General features: G+C 41.7%; 1 protein-coding gene across 1 annotated transcript; it reads left to right on the top strand.

Annotated features, from left to right (window-relative positions):
• The first annotated feature begins 3768 nt into the window (after positions 1 to 3768).
• Positions 3769 to 14438, top strand: ZNF518B (zinc finger protein 518B). The gene is made up of 2 exons (XM_084860354.1): positions 3769 to 3850; positions 7679 to 14438. Exon 2 carries the CDS (start codon positions 7756 to 7758, stop codon positions 10906 to 10908), a length of 3153 nt encoding a protein of 1050 aa, XP_084716480.1. The 5' UTR covers positions 3769 to 3850; positions 7679 to 7755; the 3' UTR covers positions 10909 to 14438.
• Positions 14439 to 15055: the final 617 nt, after the last annotated feature.

The following is a 15055-nucleotide window of genomic DNA, read 5'->3' as shown; positions in this document are numbered from 1 at the left end:
ACATCTATTATCTAACTCTATCCTATTGAACTTTTGTGACTTTGGTGCCAACAGAGCAGAAAACAAACAAAAGCCTTAAACTGTTTTTCATTCATCACAATTGCCTAGACCCTGGACCTATCCTTTTGTCATTTCAAAGGTTTCTTGCCCCAAACACCTCTATGAGTATGACACTTTCATACAAATTGCCAAGCACACACCATGGATGGGGAGCGGAGGGGAAGCAAGCCATCTCCTCTCCTAAATTTTAAGACATATCTTCCACAAAAACCACTGCACCTATCCTTTTGAAATTTTGCCATTTCTAAGCTTAGGCCAACTCTGTGCTGTCTTGGGCCAACTCATTTTCATAACTGCCCACAAAAAGGTTGGGGATAAACACATATAAGCAAACTGTAACGGCTGCTCTTGTACAACTTCCTGTACCAGTTTGTCTGAAACTTGGTAGGTTTGATCCCCTTAGAAGTGGCAACTATGACTTCAAATTTCATCCAATTCTGCCAAAAAATTAAAAAGTTGCCAGCAGTTCTCTCTCTAAAACGATTAAAATTTAAAAGGCACCTTAGCACAAAACTCCCTGTACCTCTTTGTCTGAAATTTGGCAGGGATAACTATGCCTGCAGATTCCATCCAATTCTTTCAAACAGCAAAAAACATTATAGTCACTTGTTGATTTCCAATGAGAGTCAACGGGAGGGATGAAGCTTCAGATTTCCCAGTCAGGTTTGGATTCTGTCCCCAAGTTGAATCAGGCAGCTTCCAAATCAATCTGGGGTGAATTAGGCTGTTGTCTGCAGTGGGATCCAAACTAAATCTTGTAGTCAGTGCACATCCCTACTAGCAGCCCCAGTGATGTATGCAGCTGAAATGGTGACTGATTATCTCTGTTTCAGAAAGACAGTATAGTTGGGCACCACAATACTCTCCCTCTCCTTCCCATGGCTGAATAGGAATAAAAGCAAATTAAAAACAGTACAACATTAAAACTGCATAATTTAAAAGGCTAAATTAAAGGATATGTCTTCACAGCCTTTCTAAAAGCTAAGCAAGTAGGGCCAACTGTAGTTCTGAGAGAGAGCATTCCTCCATTTGACTGGATCTCCGTGCCAATCCAGTTAATGAACCTTCAGGGCTATGGGGTGGGTGTCAGATTCGACCTGCTTCTGAGCAGCCCAACTTTGATATGGACATTTCCTGAATCTTTCCAAATCAGTCCACTACCTAGTTATTAGGCAGTAGATTTGGGAAGTCTCCATGTAAAAATAATGAGAATCCATGACTAAAAAGATGCACCATTGAGCTCCCATGAGATGGCAGATCTGTGATTTTTGCAATAAAATACAGGTGGTTTTTGTTGTTTTGGTGTTTCTATAAAATACATGGCAATTCAAGAAGACCCTATGTCTCAAATCTTGTTTTATGCACCATGGCAATATCATGAACCATAGAATGTATATCTATATGCAGGTTGTGACATAGATGTGAGCTGTGATCACACTGTAGATTTGAGGTGTCTGCCTGTAAAGCATGATCTAGGTTCTTGCACCATAGCGGTGGCACAGCACCATAGGTCCATTATTTTTAGGACTACAAGGTGGTATATAAGTTTTTTTAAATAAATAAATTTTGATAGTGCAATTTGTGGGCACAAATAAAAGCTGTAACTTAACAGTAGTGTTTCTAGGTTAAAATCACAGAAATCCAGGAGGATCTTCATGCCTTGGATCTATGTTTTGCTGCCATGGGCTGGATTCATGATTGTTATATTGTGGTTTGTGGATATAAATGTGAGCTGTGACTTAATGGTGCGATTAGGTTTTCTCTATAAGTTAAAAGGATATGATGTTACACCTGTAGGGGGCAATTCTATTGAGACAGATGGTCGCCTCTGACTTCCTCTGAAGTTGGAGGCAACCACCTATCCAATGCAGGGCGGCTGAAGCACCTTCATGCTATGGCTGCCCTGCAGTTTGCCTTAGATGCCTGATTTCAGGGAGAGGGAGGGAATGGGGCTGGAGACAGCATAGGAAGCTGTCTAAAACAGCTTCCGTGGTCTCCTCTTCCTGCCCCTAGGAACATCCCCTTTCTGCCGTCCATGCTCTGTGTTACGAACATGGACAGGTATGGAGGGGTAGCTGCCATAGTTCTCTCTGCCCTGGTTATGAGGGGGAGGGGAGATGGTTAGCTGGCTACATGCTTGTAGCACCATCTATGAGGTCAGAGTTGGGAAACTGAAAAATCCTATCTCCCCCAGACTCTGTCTAGGGGACATAGGATTGCTCTCTTACCTTGTTTCCTTTGAAATGCACATATAAAACATAAGTTGTGACCTAACCAAAATTAGGGACCTCTAAATCCCAAAGATTTCATTGCCAGGTACTTAAGCACATGTTGAGCTCTTCCTTCGAAGTCAGTAAAACTGAAAAGTATTTTGTGTTTGACTGAATCGTGTGCGTGCGTGTGTTCACAATAAAATCCTAAGCACCCTTCCTTGGGAGAATGCCTTAATAACGATGTGTCTTACTTCACAGTCAACATAGAGGGGGCTCTAATCCTTCCTATGCATACTTACATATATTCTATGAATGAGTAAACATTTATAGAATTGCACTGCAAATGTGGCAATCCCTTTCATCGCACCATGGCATATTTTCTTTATTACATTTCTATACTGCCCAATAGCCGAAGCTCTTTCGGCAGTTCACAGAATTAAGCTTCTGGAAGTGATCTGTCACAAAACTTGATGTATTTATTTGGGCAGCATTGATTTCAATCAAATTTTGTTGCAAGGAGGAGAGGTTTAGAAGGTACAGCACCCACCCAGATGGAATCAAACCCCCAGAAGTTGGCCCACTAGACAGCATCAAAATTATTGAAAAAGCAGAGAGGCACTGGACAAAACTGCTTTCCATGTATTATGCTGGGAATCTACACTTCCTTCCCTAGGTATCCCCACCGTCTTCCCTTCCTTTGACCCTGATTCTGTGTGTCATGACCATAAGAAAGCTCTGCAGGATCAAACTGAAGATCTATCTAGTCCAGCACCTTATCTGCCACAGTGCCCAACTAGTCCGTCCTCTCCTGCGGTTATTCCCCAGTAAGCAGCCTTCAGAACCATTATGATTAGTAGCCATTGGTAGTCTCACCTTTCCTCAGTGTGTCTTAGGGCACAATCCTATGCATGTTTAGACAGAAAAAAGACCTACAACTCCCAGCATGCCCCAGCCAGGACTTTTTTCTGTCTAAACATGTATAGGATTGCACCCTTAATCGCCTCTTTTAAAGCCATTTAGGGTGCAATCCAGACAAAAAAATCCTACATGTTGGGAGTTGTAGGGCTTTTTTTCCTGTCTAAGCATGCATAGGATTGTACTCTTCAGGTGGTAGTCATCCCCACATCTTGTGACCGCACATTTCATAAATTAACGCCATTCGCTGTGGGGGGCTAGGGAGTCTCCTCTGACGTAAGCCCCACTGAGTTCAACGGGACTTACTCCCAAGGAACTGAGGCGCGTCTCGAAGCCTTCGCAGTACACGGCAGACATTGGGGGCGCCTCCCACTCCCTCCTTCAGCGCGCTCCCGCTCCACGTCCAGCTGTAGAGCTCCATCCCGCCTGCCGGGTGCGCGCACGCCCGACTCGCTAAGAACGCTGGCAAGGCGCTTCGGGCGGCGGCAGCACCCGCCAATCAAGCGGCGGGCCGCCGTGAGGGGAGCTGAGGTCAGTTCCGTCGTCGCTCGGTGCTGTGAGGCGGGCGGGCGAGCAGAGCAGAGCAGAGCAGAGCAGCGCCGCGAACGGCTGGCTGGCGCGGCGGATGCACTGCCCAGCTGGCGCCTCCTTTTGTGCCTGAGGTGAGTCTGGAGCGGCGCCGGCGGGCAAGCGCCTCGTTCGCGGTCGCCGCAGAGCGTCCCGCTTCGGTGGTCGTCCGGCCTCCTCTCTCCGCGGCCGCCTTCCCCTCCGGAGGTCTCGCGCCCCTTCTGCGTCCGTCGCCCTCGGCGGGGAGAGCGCGGGGCTCGCCCGGCCGCGTCCGGCGCCACAGGCGAAAGCGGCGACCGGGGAGGGAGACGTTGGGCCGCCCTCTCGCGGCCGCTCGGAGCATTGCTAGGACCGGCGAGCGCGACCTCCTCCGCCGTTCCTCGCGAAGAAAGATGTCGCCGCTCCTTGAAGAAAGGACCACGCGAGCCAGGGACGGGGGAAGAGTTAATGGTTAGGAATAGAGCTGGCCTTTTAGAGTTGCCCCGCGTCGTGTGGCATTGTCTGCAGGTCACTCCTGTTCAGTGCTGTGCGTGTTTGTTTGGAAGTAAGACCCACCATTGGATTTACTTCCAGCGCTGCCTTTACACTAGAGAAAACCCCTGCAGCCCTCCCGTTCAGGAGCCTTTCCATATTTGTCGCGGGGTCCCAGACAATGACCCCATGATTTGCTGAGAAGGGGAGCTTTTAGTTTGCAAGGTTCCATAGAACACAACGAAGCAGCGCCGTCTAGTGGCTGTTTCGATGGCGTTACATTCCAACTTTCAAAAATGGTTCATTAGTTCCAGATCTTTCTGGAGCACAATAACCAGGAAATACCTCTGGATCTGCCCTGGAGGTTAATGACGTCATGAAAAGGGTTCGCAAACTTCCATGAGTGAGCAATCCCAATAGCAGGATAAAAGCTTTGTGTGAAGGAGCCTGAGGTGAGTGTGCCTCAGTGTACCAAGGACTGCTGCCTTGGTACTTGCTACCTGGTAGCTGCTTCCCAGACAATCCTTGGAGTGTACCAAGGATTGCCACCTTGGTACTTGTTACCTCGTAGTTGCTTCCCAGACATGACTTGACAAACAAAATGCAGTCTTCAAGGCAATGAAGCTGGAGGGGTTGGCTTTGAAATTGCCCACATCTACAGCGTCATTCCATTTACTTGGAAGCAAGACTCAAACAAAATTAAGCAAACTTCCAAGGAAGTGTATTTGGGATTTTGCCTTAAACTCTCCTGAAATACAAATATTGTACTTCCCCATCCACAGCTCAGCTACGTTAGAAGAAGTTGGGTTGAAGCTGCAATTCTGTGTATGCTAACTTGTGGGTCTTATTTCCTGTGCTCCAAGAAAGATTATCATTTCATGCCATGGAGGGAGGTGGGTAGGGCGTTACCATGGTTCTTTCTCTGGCAGTTTCATGTCAATCTCTAATTTGGTTTTACATTCAAAATACTCCGTTTTTTGGCTTCAGCATTGTGTCTTAATAATTATAGTAAGACAATCTCATTTTCTATAATCAGTGTTGCTGTGCTGGTCCATGAGGAGAAAGCAAAATTCCACAGTCGGGCAATACCTTTCTTAGACCAACCAAAATGCCACAAAAGGTTGTGTAAGCTTTTGAGTTCTCCACAACTTTTCATCAGGCTACATCCCCTGTTTTTTGTACCACCTAGCACGGTGAAGAGTTCTGGAGAACTCAAAAGCTTGCACAATCTTTTGTGGCATTTTGGTTGGTCTAAGAAAGGTATTGCCCAACTGTGGATTTTTACTTTTCATGTCATTCTTCATCTCTTGTAGTTGTATTATGCATATTTATTTTTTATTTATTTTAAAATCTGACATGCTGCCTATTAATTCAACATGGGGGAAAAAAACTATGATCCCCAGGCATAAAAATTCAAATAAATAGATGACAACAACAATCAAAAGATAAAAACAGCTTAAGGGCTCACTCAGGCATAAAACGCATCGAATTTAGAGTGATTTACAACTTTGTAAACATGCATACGATTGGCCTCAAGAGTAGTTTTCAACTGTTTAGAATTATGCAAGTCATTCGGTGTAATGCAGAGAAATACATTTATTTATTATTTATTTTATTTCATAAATGTATATACTGCTTCCCAACAAAAGTGGCGAACCTAATAACTCCAATACCAAAATATGACAATAAAATGGTAACTTGACTGATGAACAACTAAACTGTAACTAGCTGGGTCACACCTCAGGGAAATCCTGCATAAAGAGGAGGCATCAGAACTGTAGGAGGTGTCAGAATTGTAGATACCTGTCTGATGTCAGTTGGGAGTGCATTCCAGATTGGGTACTGCAGTGCTAAATATTCTATTACTAGTACTCCTAAGGTGAACCATAGGAGTGTGCAATCAGTCATATATACACATCCCCTTTTAGCCATTCTCTGCAGTTCCTATATGAGTAACAGCACAATCCTACGCATATTAACTCGGAAGTAAGTCCCATTAAATCCAATTGAGTTTACTACTAGGTAAGTAGATATAGGGTTACAGCCTAAAAACATTTTTTTTCTGGTTCAGAAAAGGGAGCCTCATAGAAAATTGTCTTGCATATCTAGGTGCAGACACTTCAGAGATCGTAATCACTGGTTGGAAGTAAGGTTGCTGATAGGGGGTAGGATCCAACAGAGACCTACTGCTGGTGGCGTGCACTGCCAATTCCTGGTGCACATGCGGCCGGCCCTATCAGCTGCGGTGGCAATGTAGCGCTTCCGGGGCAAGCACCCAAACAAATGGAAATGCAAGTTTTTGGAATGGGCAGGTTGCGCTTTCCAGAAATTTGTGTTTGTGGTTGTTTGGGGGCTTGTCCCCAAAAGCACCACATCGTGGTGGTGGTAGGGACTGTGTGTTTGCTGCCACCCCTGCTGGGACCAACTGCACATGCACCGGGAACCAACGATGCTTGCCACTAGTGGTAGGTCCCCGTTGGATCCTACCCTATAACTTTATACTGAGTTTTACAGTGGTTCAACTTTGGACTCCCAAACTTCATAACAGGTACAGCTCAAGAGTTTTATTGTCTCTGCTCCTGGCTGAACGAGGGCTGTTGTAGCTAAGCTTGGAGTTTGGTATTGCATAAGCTGGTTCCACAGCATAGACAGAGTGCAAACCAAAAAGTTACAGACAACAAGAACATTTTTCTTGGTTATCTGTGGGGTGAAATACATTTTACTACACCACCAGTCCTCCAACTAGCTTATGGTGGCCTGCATTGTTCAATTCCCCCTTTTTGTGGCCAGCACCTAATCCCTGTGGGCCCCTGAATTCTGTACCAGCTGGTACTTCTGAACAGGTTTTCAAGTGGAAGCTGATGTTATGTCAAACTTTTAATCAGCCTCAAATGCCAATTATACATATTTAGCTTGAATTTTTAAGGAACACACAAATGTCGGTAGTTTGATTCATTAAGATTGCCGTGCCTAATTTGAATGATGGATATTCTGGCACTGTGTAAGCTTTGTAGTTAGCAAAAATAAATAGTGGGTAATTGTACTAGTCTAAACATTTATTTATTTTGAGGAATTTTAATCTATATAGCATTGGTAAGTGGGATAATATAAATTAATGCCCTATAGTGTGTTTTTTATTTTCCATTTGGTAGTGAGATATTTAAATAGTATTTCAATTTTAGGCTTTTTTTTGTTTTACGTTTTTGTTTTCTTACATTTCTGGTATCCAGTGTATTGCTGCAATTTAAAGTTTTTCAATAATTTGCTTTCTTGTGTACAACAATTCCTACAGTCTATTATCCAAGCATGCTTACTTGGAAGAAGATTCCATTAAAATCCATAGGACTTATTTCCCTGTAAAGTACTAGGGAGTGAGATATTGCTGTCTTAAAATGTGAGGTGTTGTATATGCTGACCTAGAAACAATTTTTCTTTATATGTTTCATTTGCAGCAACTTTACAGTGAACAACATGCATGAATGACTATGATGTCTATCACTACTGAATCTGTGCCAGATCATTTTTTGAAATGCAGCTGAAGAAAATGAGGGAAGTCTTACCAACACTGTATGCCAGCCGAGTAAACAACGGCCATAGCTCATTGACCATGTCACCAAAGCAAGCCAGTGTTGCTAAATCAAATCCAATAAAAGCAAATGATGAAAACTGTAATTTTGGTTATCAAAAGGCTGAGGAAACCGAATTGCATCTGATAAGGTGTATTAAGTGCAGATGTGTGCAAGAGAGCTCAGTGCTGGAATTGCTGAAACAGAAATGCCAAGAGGGTGAAGATAACCAGTATGTCTGTAGCAAGTGCAGGCTGAGTATGCCATCCATTCTAAATTTTGTGATTGATCCCACAGGTGCCTCTGATACTGGAAACAAAGAGAAAATGTCCCCAAGTAAAACTCTAAGAACATTCAGACTAAAAAACTTTCAGCCAGACAAATATTACTGTGACAAATGTCGATTTTCCACAAAGGATCCTCTACAATATAAGAAACATTTAGCTCAACATGAAGAGATTAAATTTATTTGCTCCCACTGCAACTGCGTATCTTACACCAAAGGGGAGTTCCAACGACATTTGGTGAAACATACTGGACGATTTCCATACCAGTGTAACTATTGTGAATATGGTGCTATTAGGCATGATTATATAGTCAAACATACAAGAAGGTTACATGCAACAGTTACTGATAAGCAAGTGATGCTGACAGGTGCAAAAGCTGAGCAAAAAACAAAGTGTTTGCCAAAGCAAAACCCAGTGCAGAAGGGACTTGCTAAGGGAGCTCTGCTGCAAAACAGATCTTCAGGTTTATCTTTAAATATAATGACTTTAGGAATTCAAGATGAAATATCTGAAGCTGTTTGTTCAATGGGTGATGCAGAATGCAGTCAAGGTACAGCATACATTCAGGATAAATATATATATAAGTCATCTGATGTCAAAATCCAGAAAAATGAAAATGCGATAATTGAAGTTGAAGTTTATTCTCCCCAAAAAAGGCCTATAATGCCTGAAATGCCATTAACAGTGGTTGCACCACCTAAATTTGTTGTTCCACCAAATTGTTTGGCACAAATAGTAGAACTTAAAAAGGTTAATGGTGCACAGCATTTGATTCTTAAACTCATTCCTCTGAAAGAAACTACCTTCAAGGCTATGATGTGTAAAGAAACAGAATCTGGAAATCAGTGTGTAGAACAAGGAGAAAAAACAAACAGATTTATGGCACCATCTCCTGAAGAGCCTCATGCCATACAAGAATACAAGCATTTTGAATGTCCAAGTAGTACTACTCTAAATTGCAACTTAATAAATTTGCATGAGGAAAATGTTATTTGTAAAGAAAATGCGGAGAGAGGATATGATCTGTCACCATCTGTAGCAGTGATCTCTCCTCATGGAATAAATTGTCTAGAATGTTTTCAAAAGAGAAAATGTGCAAAAAATAAACACATAAATTATAATATGGATCCATCTATATGCTTAGCTTCTTCCTCCTCTGAAAGCAGGAATATGTCTAAAAATTATTTTTTTGATGCTGCTCAGGAAAACAATAGTGTACCGCCCTCCACTGTATTTGATAAAATGCCATTCACTTTAAGTAATGCTAAAAGAGAACATCGTAATGAGTTTAGAGCAGCCTCGGAAATGCATTTATTTGGTTCCAGTTTATTTTACCCTTCTGAAAAGATTGAAGAAACAGAACAGAATAAGTCTCTAACTTTGGATGATTCAAAGAATGTCTTAGGGGTGGTAAATGGAGAAAACATGAAAAAGAAATACAGTCATTCGGAATCTGCAGTTGGACAGAATATGAAAGATGAAGATGAGTCATTAGAGGGTCCAGTGATTTCATCTGTATTTTCCCTTAGTGCTGGTGCTGTAAATGTCCCAGAAGGCATAAAATGGGATAATGCATTGCACAAGAAAAGCCCTACATCGTTGTTGTGTAGAAAAATTGCTCAGTTAATGTCTACATTTAAACCAAATATGAAATCACAATTAGTTGCTTCATTGAGGCATGATAAAAGTCAAGATTCAAAGGAGAAGGTGCTGTCATCTCCAGAAAGAAAGTGTGAAAGAAATGCCTTGACTGCTGAATTGGATCAAGAGGTTCTGCTGTGTCCCCAGAGAACAAATGATGCCACCTCTTCCAATAAGCAAGAACGAGAACAACCACTAGAAACACCTACAGAGGCTATAAAGAAAACCAGAGTGACTAATAAAATGCGTGTTGCTTCTCCAATGTTCATTCCTCAAGGGACTATACTGAGGGTGTTAAACTGTACTAGTATTGAGGGTCCAACTGAAAAAGAAAATGGGAATGAAATGTTGCCATCCTCTTCTACGTATTGCAATGAAACATTTCTTCCAAGACCAGTTCCTTGTTGTGTTTCTGAAAAATGTGACAAAGATCCATCTCTGCCAACTGAGAATGAAGTTAATGAAGCTTCTAGAAATCAGGGTGTATCACATAGGCACAGACCTAAAGGAGATCCCATTGTGAAGAGTAGTAGCCAGCAAAATAGAGTGTTACCACTCCGAAAAGGCAATGATCTAAACATGCCAAACAAAAGGGCCATGAAGGGTGAAGAGCCTCAAAACAAAGGTAATCAATTATATGCCAGAGAGAACTTGTACAAGAAAAGGCCAAGAACTCAAGAGGATTGCTTCCTTAAGGTGGTTCCTGCTTTAATGAGATGCCTTAGGATTATACCATTTAAAAGTGATCAGCTGATAAAATGCCCTCATCGCAACCAGCCAGTAGTTGTTTTGAACCACCCTGATGTTGATTCACCAGAAATAATTAATGTAATGAAGGTTATTAATAAGTACAAAGGCAATGTTTTGAAAGCGGTTTTATCAGAAAGAACGATTCATTGTCTTGGTGTGAAACGACATCATAAAAAACTTACATTTCAGAACTTTGATACAGCAAGTGAAATAAACAAACAAAACACATTAAAAATGAAACTAAAGAAGACCCACAAAAATAGCTACAAGGTGGTGAATTCTTCACCAGCAGAAGCATCAAAACTCACCTTTAAATGTTGGTTTTGTGGCAGGACGTATGTTGACCAAGAAGAATGGATAAGTCATGGGCAGAAGCATTTAATGGAAGCCACAAGAGGGTGGGATATTCTTTCTTTCTCACTAGAAAGTGAAAAGTGAAGAACTGCCTGGGTCTTACGAATTCTAATTATGATCCCCTGTTTTACACTGCAGTCTTGGGATAATGTAGTTCACCAGCGTAGTAGAATTATGTTGGAGCCTGTGTACTGTAATTTTGTTTGTTTTAGGTCAGTATGTTAGAAAGAAGCCAGGCAGTTCTAATATTCTGCTAGTTTTTACAGTAGAAATGTTTTCCTGTGTCTGTGGAATGGTACCAGAGTAAGAAAACCTGTGAGGTTAGAACTAAACTACAAACAATATATGTGCTCCAGATATTGGCTACAGTGGTCAACCAGATGCCTCTGGGAAGCCCACAAACAGCAGGGCATGAAGGCAATAGCCCTCTGCTGTTCCTGGGAAGCAATAGCTGGTACTGAGAGGCATACTGCCTTTGAAATCTGGAGGCTGCATATAGCCATCATGTGTACTAGTCACTGATAAACTTTTCCTACATGAATTTGCCTAATGCCCCTTTAAAGCCATCTAAGCTTAATTCTATACAATATGTGCTGTGTGAATATGCACTTCCTTTTGCTTGTTCTGAATCTCCTGCCAATCAGTTTCATTGGATGACCCCCAAATCTAGTAGTATGGCTGAGGGAGAAAAATGTCTCTGTCCGCTTTCTCCACATTGTGTGCAATTTGTATACACCTCTGTCATGTCCCCCCTGTCCCTGATGTTGACTTTTTTCTAAGCCAAAAACTTGTAGCTTTTTCTCATGGGGAAGATGTTCCAGCCCCTTCATTTTAGTTGCCCTTTTGTACTTACTCATTTTCTAGCTCTGCAATATGCTTTTTCAGGTGTGATGATCAGAACTGTTCACAGTATTTCAAATGTGTTTCAAAGTAGATTTGTCTAACAGCATGATAATATGACAGTTTTATATTTTATCCATTTCCTAATAATCTCTAGCATAGAGTTTGACTTTTTCCCTGCTGCCCCATTTCACTGAGCTGTTTGCCATGACCCTGAGATTTTTTCCCCTGGTTAATTACTACCAGGTCAGACCTCATCAGTGCATATGTAAAGCCAGTTTCATTTCTGGCCCCAACGTGCATCACTTTACACTTACTTACATTGGACTGCATTTACGGTGGTGAGAAAGTTTGTGAACCCTTTAGGATTGTCCCATATTTCCAACCTAAAATGTTATTAGATCTTAATCTAACCCCATACTCCTAGATAAAGAACAACAGATAACCTGAGTAAACAAATGACACGCAGACATGATGCCTTTTCAACATTTATTTATCCACAACTGATTCAACATTCAATATCCGTGTGTGAAAAAGTATGTGAACCTTTAAATTCAGTACCTGGTGGCAGCTGCTTGAGCAGTAATGACTTCAGGTAAGCTTTTCCTATAATTGTTGGTCAGTCTGTCACATCAGTTTTGAGGAATTTTGGCCCACTCCTCCTTACAGAACTGCTTCAACTCAGTGACATTTGAGGGCTTCCTTGCATGAACAGCTTACTTCAGGTCCTGCCGCAATATTTCAATGGGGTTTAGGTCTGAACTTTGACTAGGCCATTCTAAAACATGGAATTTCTTCTTCCACAGCCATTCTTTTGAAGATCTGCTTGTATGTTTAGGATCATGGTCTTGTTGTATGACCCACTTTTGGTTCAGCTTCAGTTCAGGGATGGATGGCTTGACATTCTCTAGAATCTTCTGATACACTGCAGCGTTTGTGGCTGTGTCAATGATGGCAAGCCATCCATGTCCTGAGGCAGCAAAGCAGGCCCAAACCATCACTTTCCCACCACCATGCTTGATGATAGGGATGAAGTTCTGCTTGAACCCAGTGTTTGCTTTTTGCCAAACATAACATTTCTCATTGAGGACAAAAGATTCTACCTTTGATTCATCTGTCCAGAGAACATTGTTCCCGAAGTTTTGCAGTTCATCTGTGTGATCTTTAGCAAATGTCATGGGCAGCATGTTCTTTTTAGAGAGCAGCAGTTTCCTCCTGGCTATCCTCCCATAAATACCATTCTTGTTCAGTCTTTTTCTTATTGAGTTATGAACACGCACATTAGCCAAGGCAAGAATGGCCTGCAGATCCTTGGATGTTACTCTGAGGTTCTTTTTGACTTCCTGGATGATCTGCTGATTTGTTCTTGGAGAGATTTTTGGTAGGTTGACAGCTCCTTGGTAGAGTGACTGTGGTCTTGGACCTTCTTCATTTGTAGACTAACCATCTGACAGTGGATTGGTGGACCCCCAATTCCTTAGAAATGATTTTGTAACCCTTTCTAAACTGATGAACAACAATAACTGCTTTTCTGAAGTCCTAAGAGAGGTCTTTGGATTGTGGAATGACATGTTTCCACACAACGGTATTGTGAAGACCAAATTCACAAAGTTTCTGATCCTTTTATCGGGTAGGGCCTCCCAAACTCACCCCTGAAGATCTATGTAATTAAACACCTGATTCTAATGATTTCCTTTAATTGAATTGATGCAACCAGGGGTTCACTTACTTTTGCATGTACCCTGACTTAAGTACTAATTGTTTGCCTAATTTGTACATTGTTTTATTTCAGAAGACACAGAATTAGTTAATATAAACCTTAGAATATTTAGAAAAGGACTGGTTTTGATTCACGAAGGCTATTGTGGTAAAACTATGGAATTTCCGTAATTATCATTCGGGTTCACAGACTTTTTCTTGCCACTGTACCATTTCATTGCCCAATCATTTGGTCTGGAGATCTACTTTTGGAGCAGTACTTTAAACGAGTTGAACTCTGCTTCTGGGAAATGTTTTATAGTCCTGTATTATTATTCTTACCAGCAAGCTGTTAATAACTATTTGGTCAATTAGGAATTACTGTGGCCAGGCCTGTTCTGCCTGTTTAGGGAAATCATTGTGCATAAAATAATCATGTTTACCTTGGCAGTATCCAATCAGATTTTATTTGTTTTAAAAATCATCTGATCAGGTGCACAATCTAATAAGGAAATTGTCCCATGTGAGTCCCATTGAACTCTTGCACAACTTCCATTCATTTCAATAGCGTTTGCACAGGATGACTTACATTCATTTCACTTAAACAGCTGATTTCCAGAGATTCCAGTGAAGGAGTGCAGTTGTGCAAAGGTCTGATCATGGCTGCATTTGTTGGCAACAAAAGAGGTTGGAAATCAAGACTTGGAATATAGGCCCCCTATAAGAACAAGCCTGTCTTATTTATTTTTAAAAAAATAATCTTGTCACAAAATAAACTGTTTTTAAACCTCAGCATCAACTCTTTTAAGCACACATTCAAATTTCAGTAATCACTATACTTGAAAGAAACTGTATTTCATGTTTGAACGTGTGTCTGGACTTCAGGTACTAGCTGAAAAAAAAGTAAATGCTTGACATTTTCAGTATATTGACAACTGTTCTAATGTATTTTAGTCTGGGAATATTTTTTGTGCTTTCCTTATACTCCTGGACATTACATGTTACGTTGTTTGAAATTTAGGCTACAAAGCATATCTTGTGGCTAGATCTTTTTAATTAAACACTTTTTATAACACAATGTTAAAATCAAATGTTTGGTGCACTTATGGTATCTATTAGTAGGTATTTCCTACAAGACCCCCCCGTCTCTCTTTTAACCTTATTTTTTTAAATTATGGCTTAAACAGCCATTATGTAGACTAATTCTCAACAGTTTTGCCCATGTGGCCATTGGTGCCAGAGGTGGCTCTATGCAGACTGATAGTATGCATGATATCATGTTCACATAGTTTTATGCACACCACTGCAAATACTTGAAAAGCTTTACATGTAATGTTATGCAAGAAGTGAACTCATGCATGTTACTGACTTGCACACAACCAGTTCCACATATGGTATTAACAGTCACATCAGCGGGGATGCAGGTGACATTATTCGCAGTGCCAGCTGCACTGCCCTTTGGTGCTGGTGAGCTCGTTGAGGGACAGGTGCATCTGTAGGTGGTGACAAAGTGGTGGGTGATGGCACCCTGTTATTCTTGGTGAAGCTTTTTGGGGCTGGAGCTGGGTTGGCTGGACAGTTGTTGAAGGGCAGGATCTCCTGCCCTGGATCAAAGGCCGGATGGGGTCAAGTGGTACTGGGATATCAGGCAAGGGTCTCTTATCCGGCCCATTTGTCGGCCTCAAAAGCTGCA

This window comes from Heloderma suspectum, chromosome 5 (genome assembly GCF_057233095.1).
Source record: "Heloderma suspectum isolate Gila_16-S chromosome 5, 16-S_ref, whole genome shotgun sequence".
Lineage (NCBI taxonomy): Eukaryota > Metazoa > Chordata > Lepidosauria > Squamata > Helodermatidae > Heloderma > Heloderma suspectum.
The sequence above is the reverse complement of the archived record's forward strand: the minus strand, read 5'-3'. Positions and strand labels throughout refer to the sequence as shown.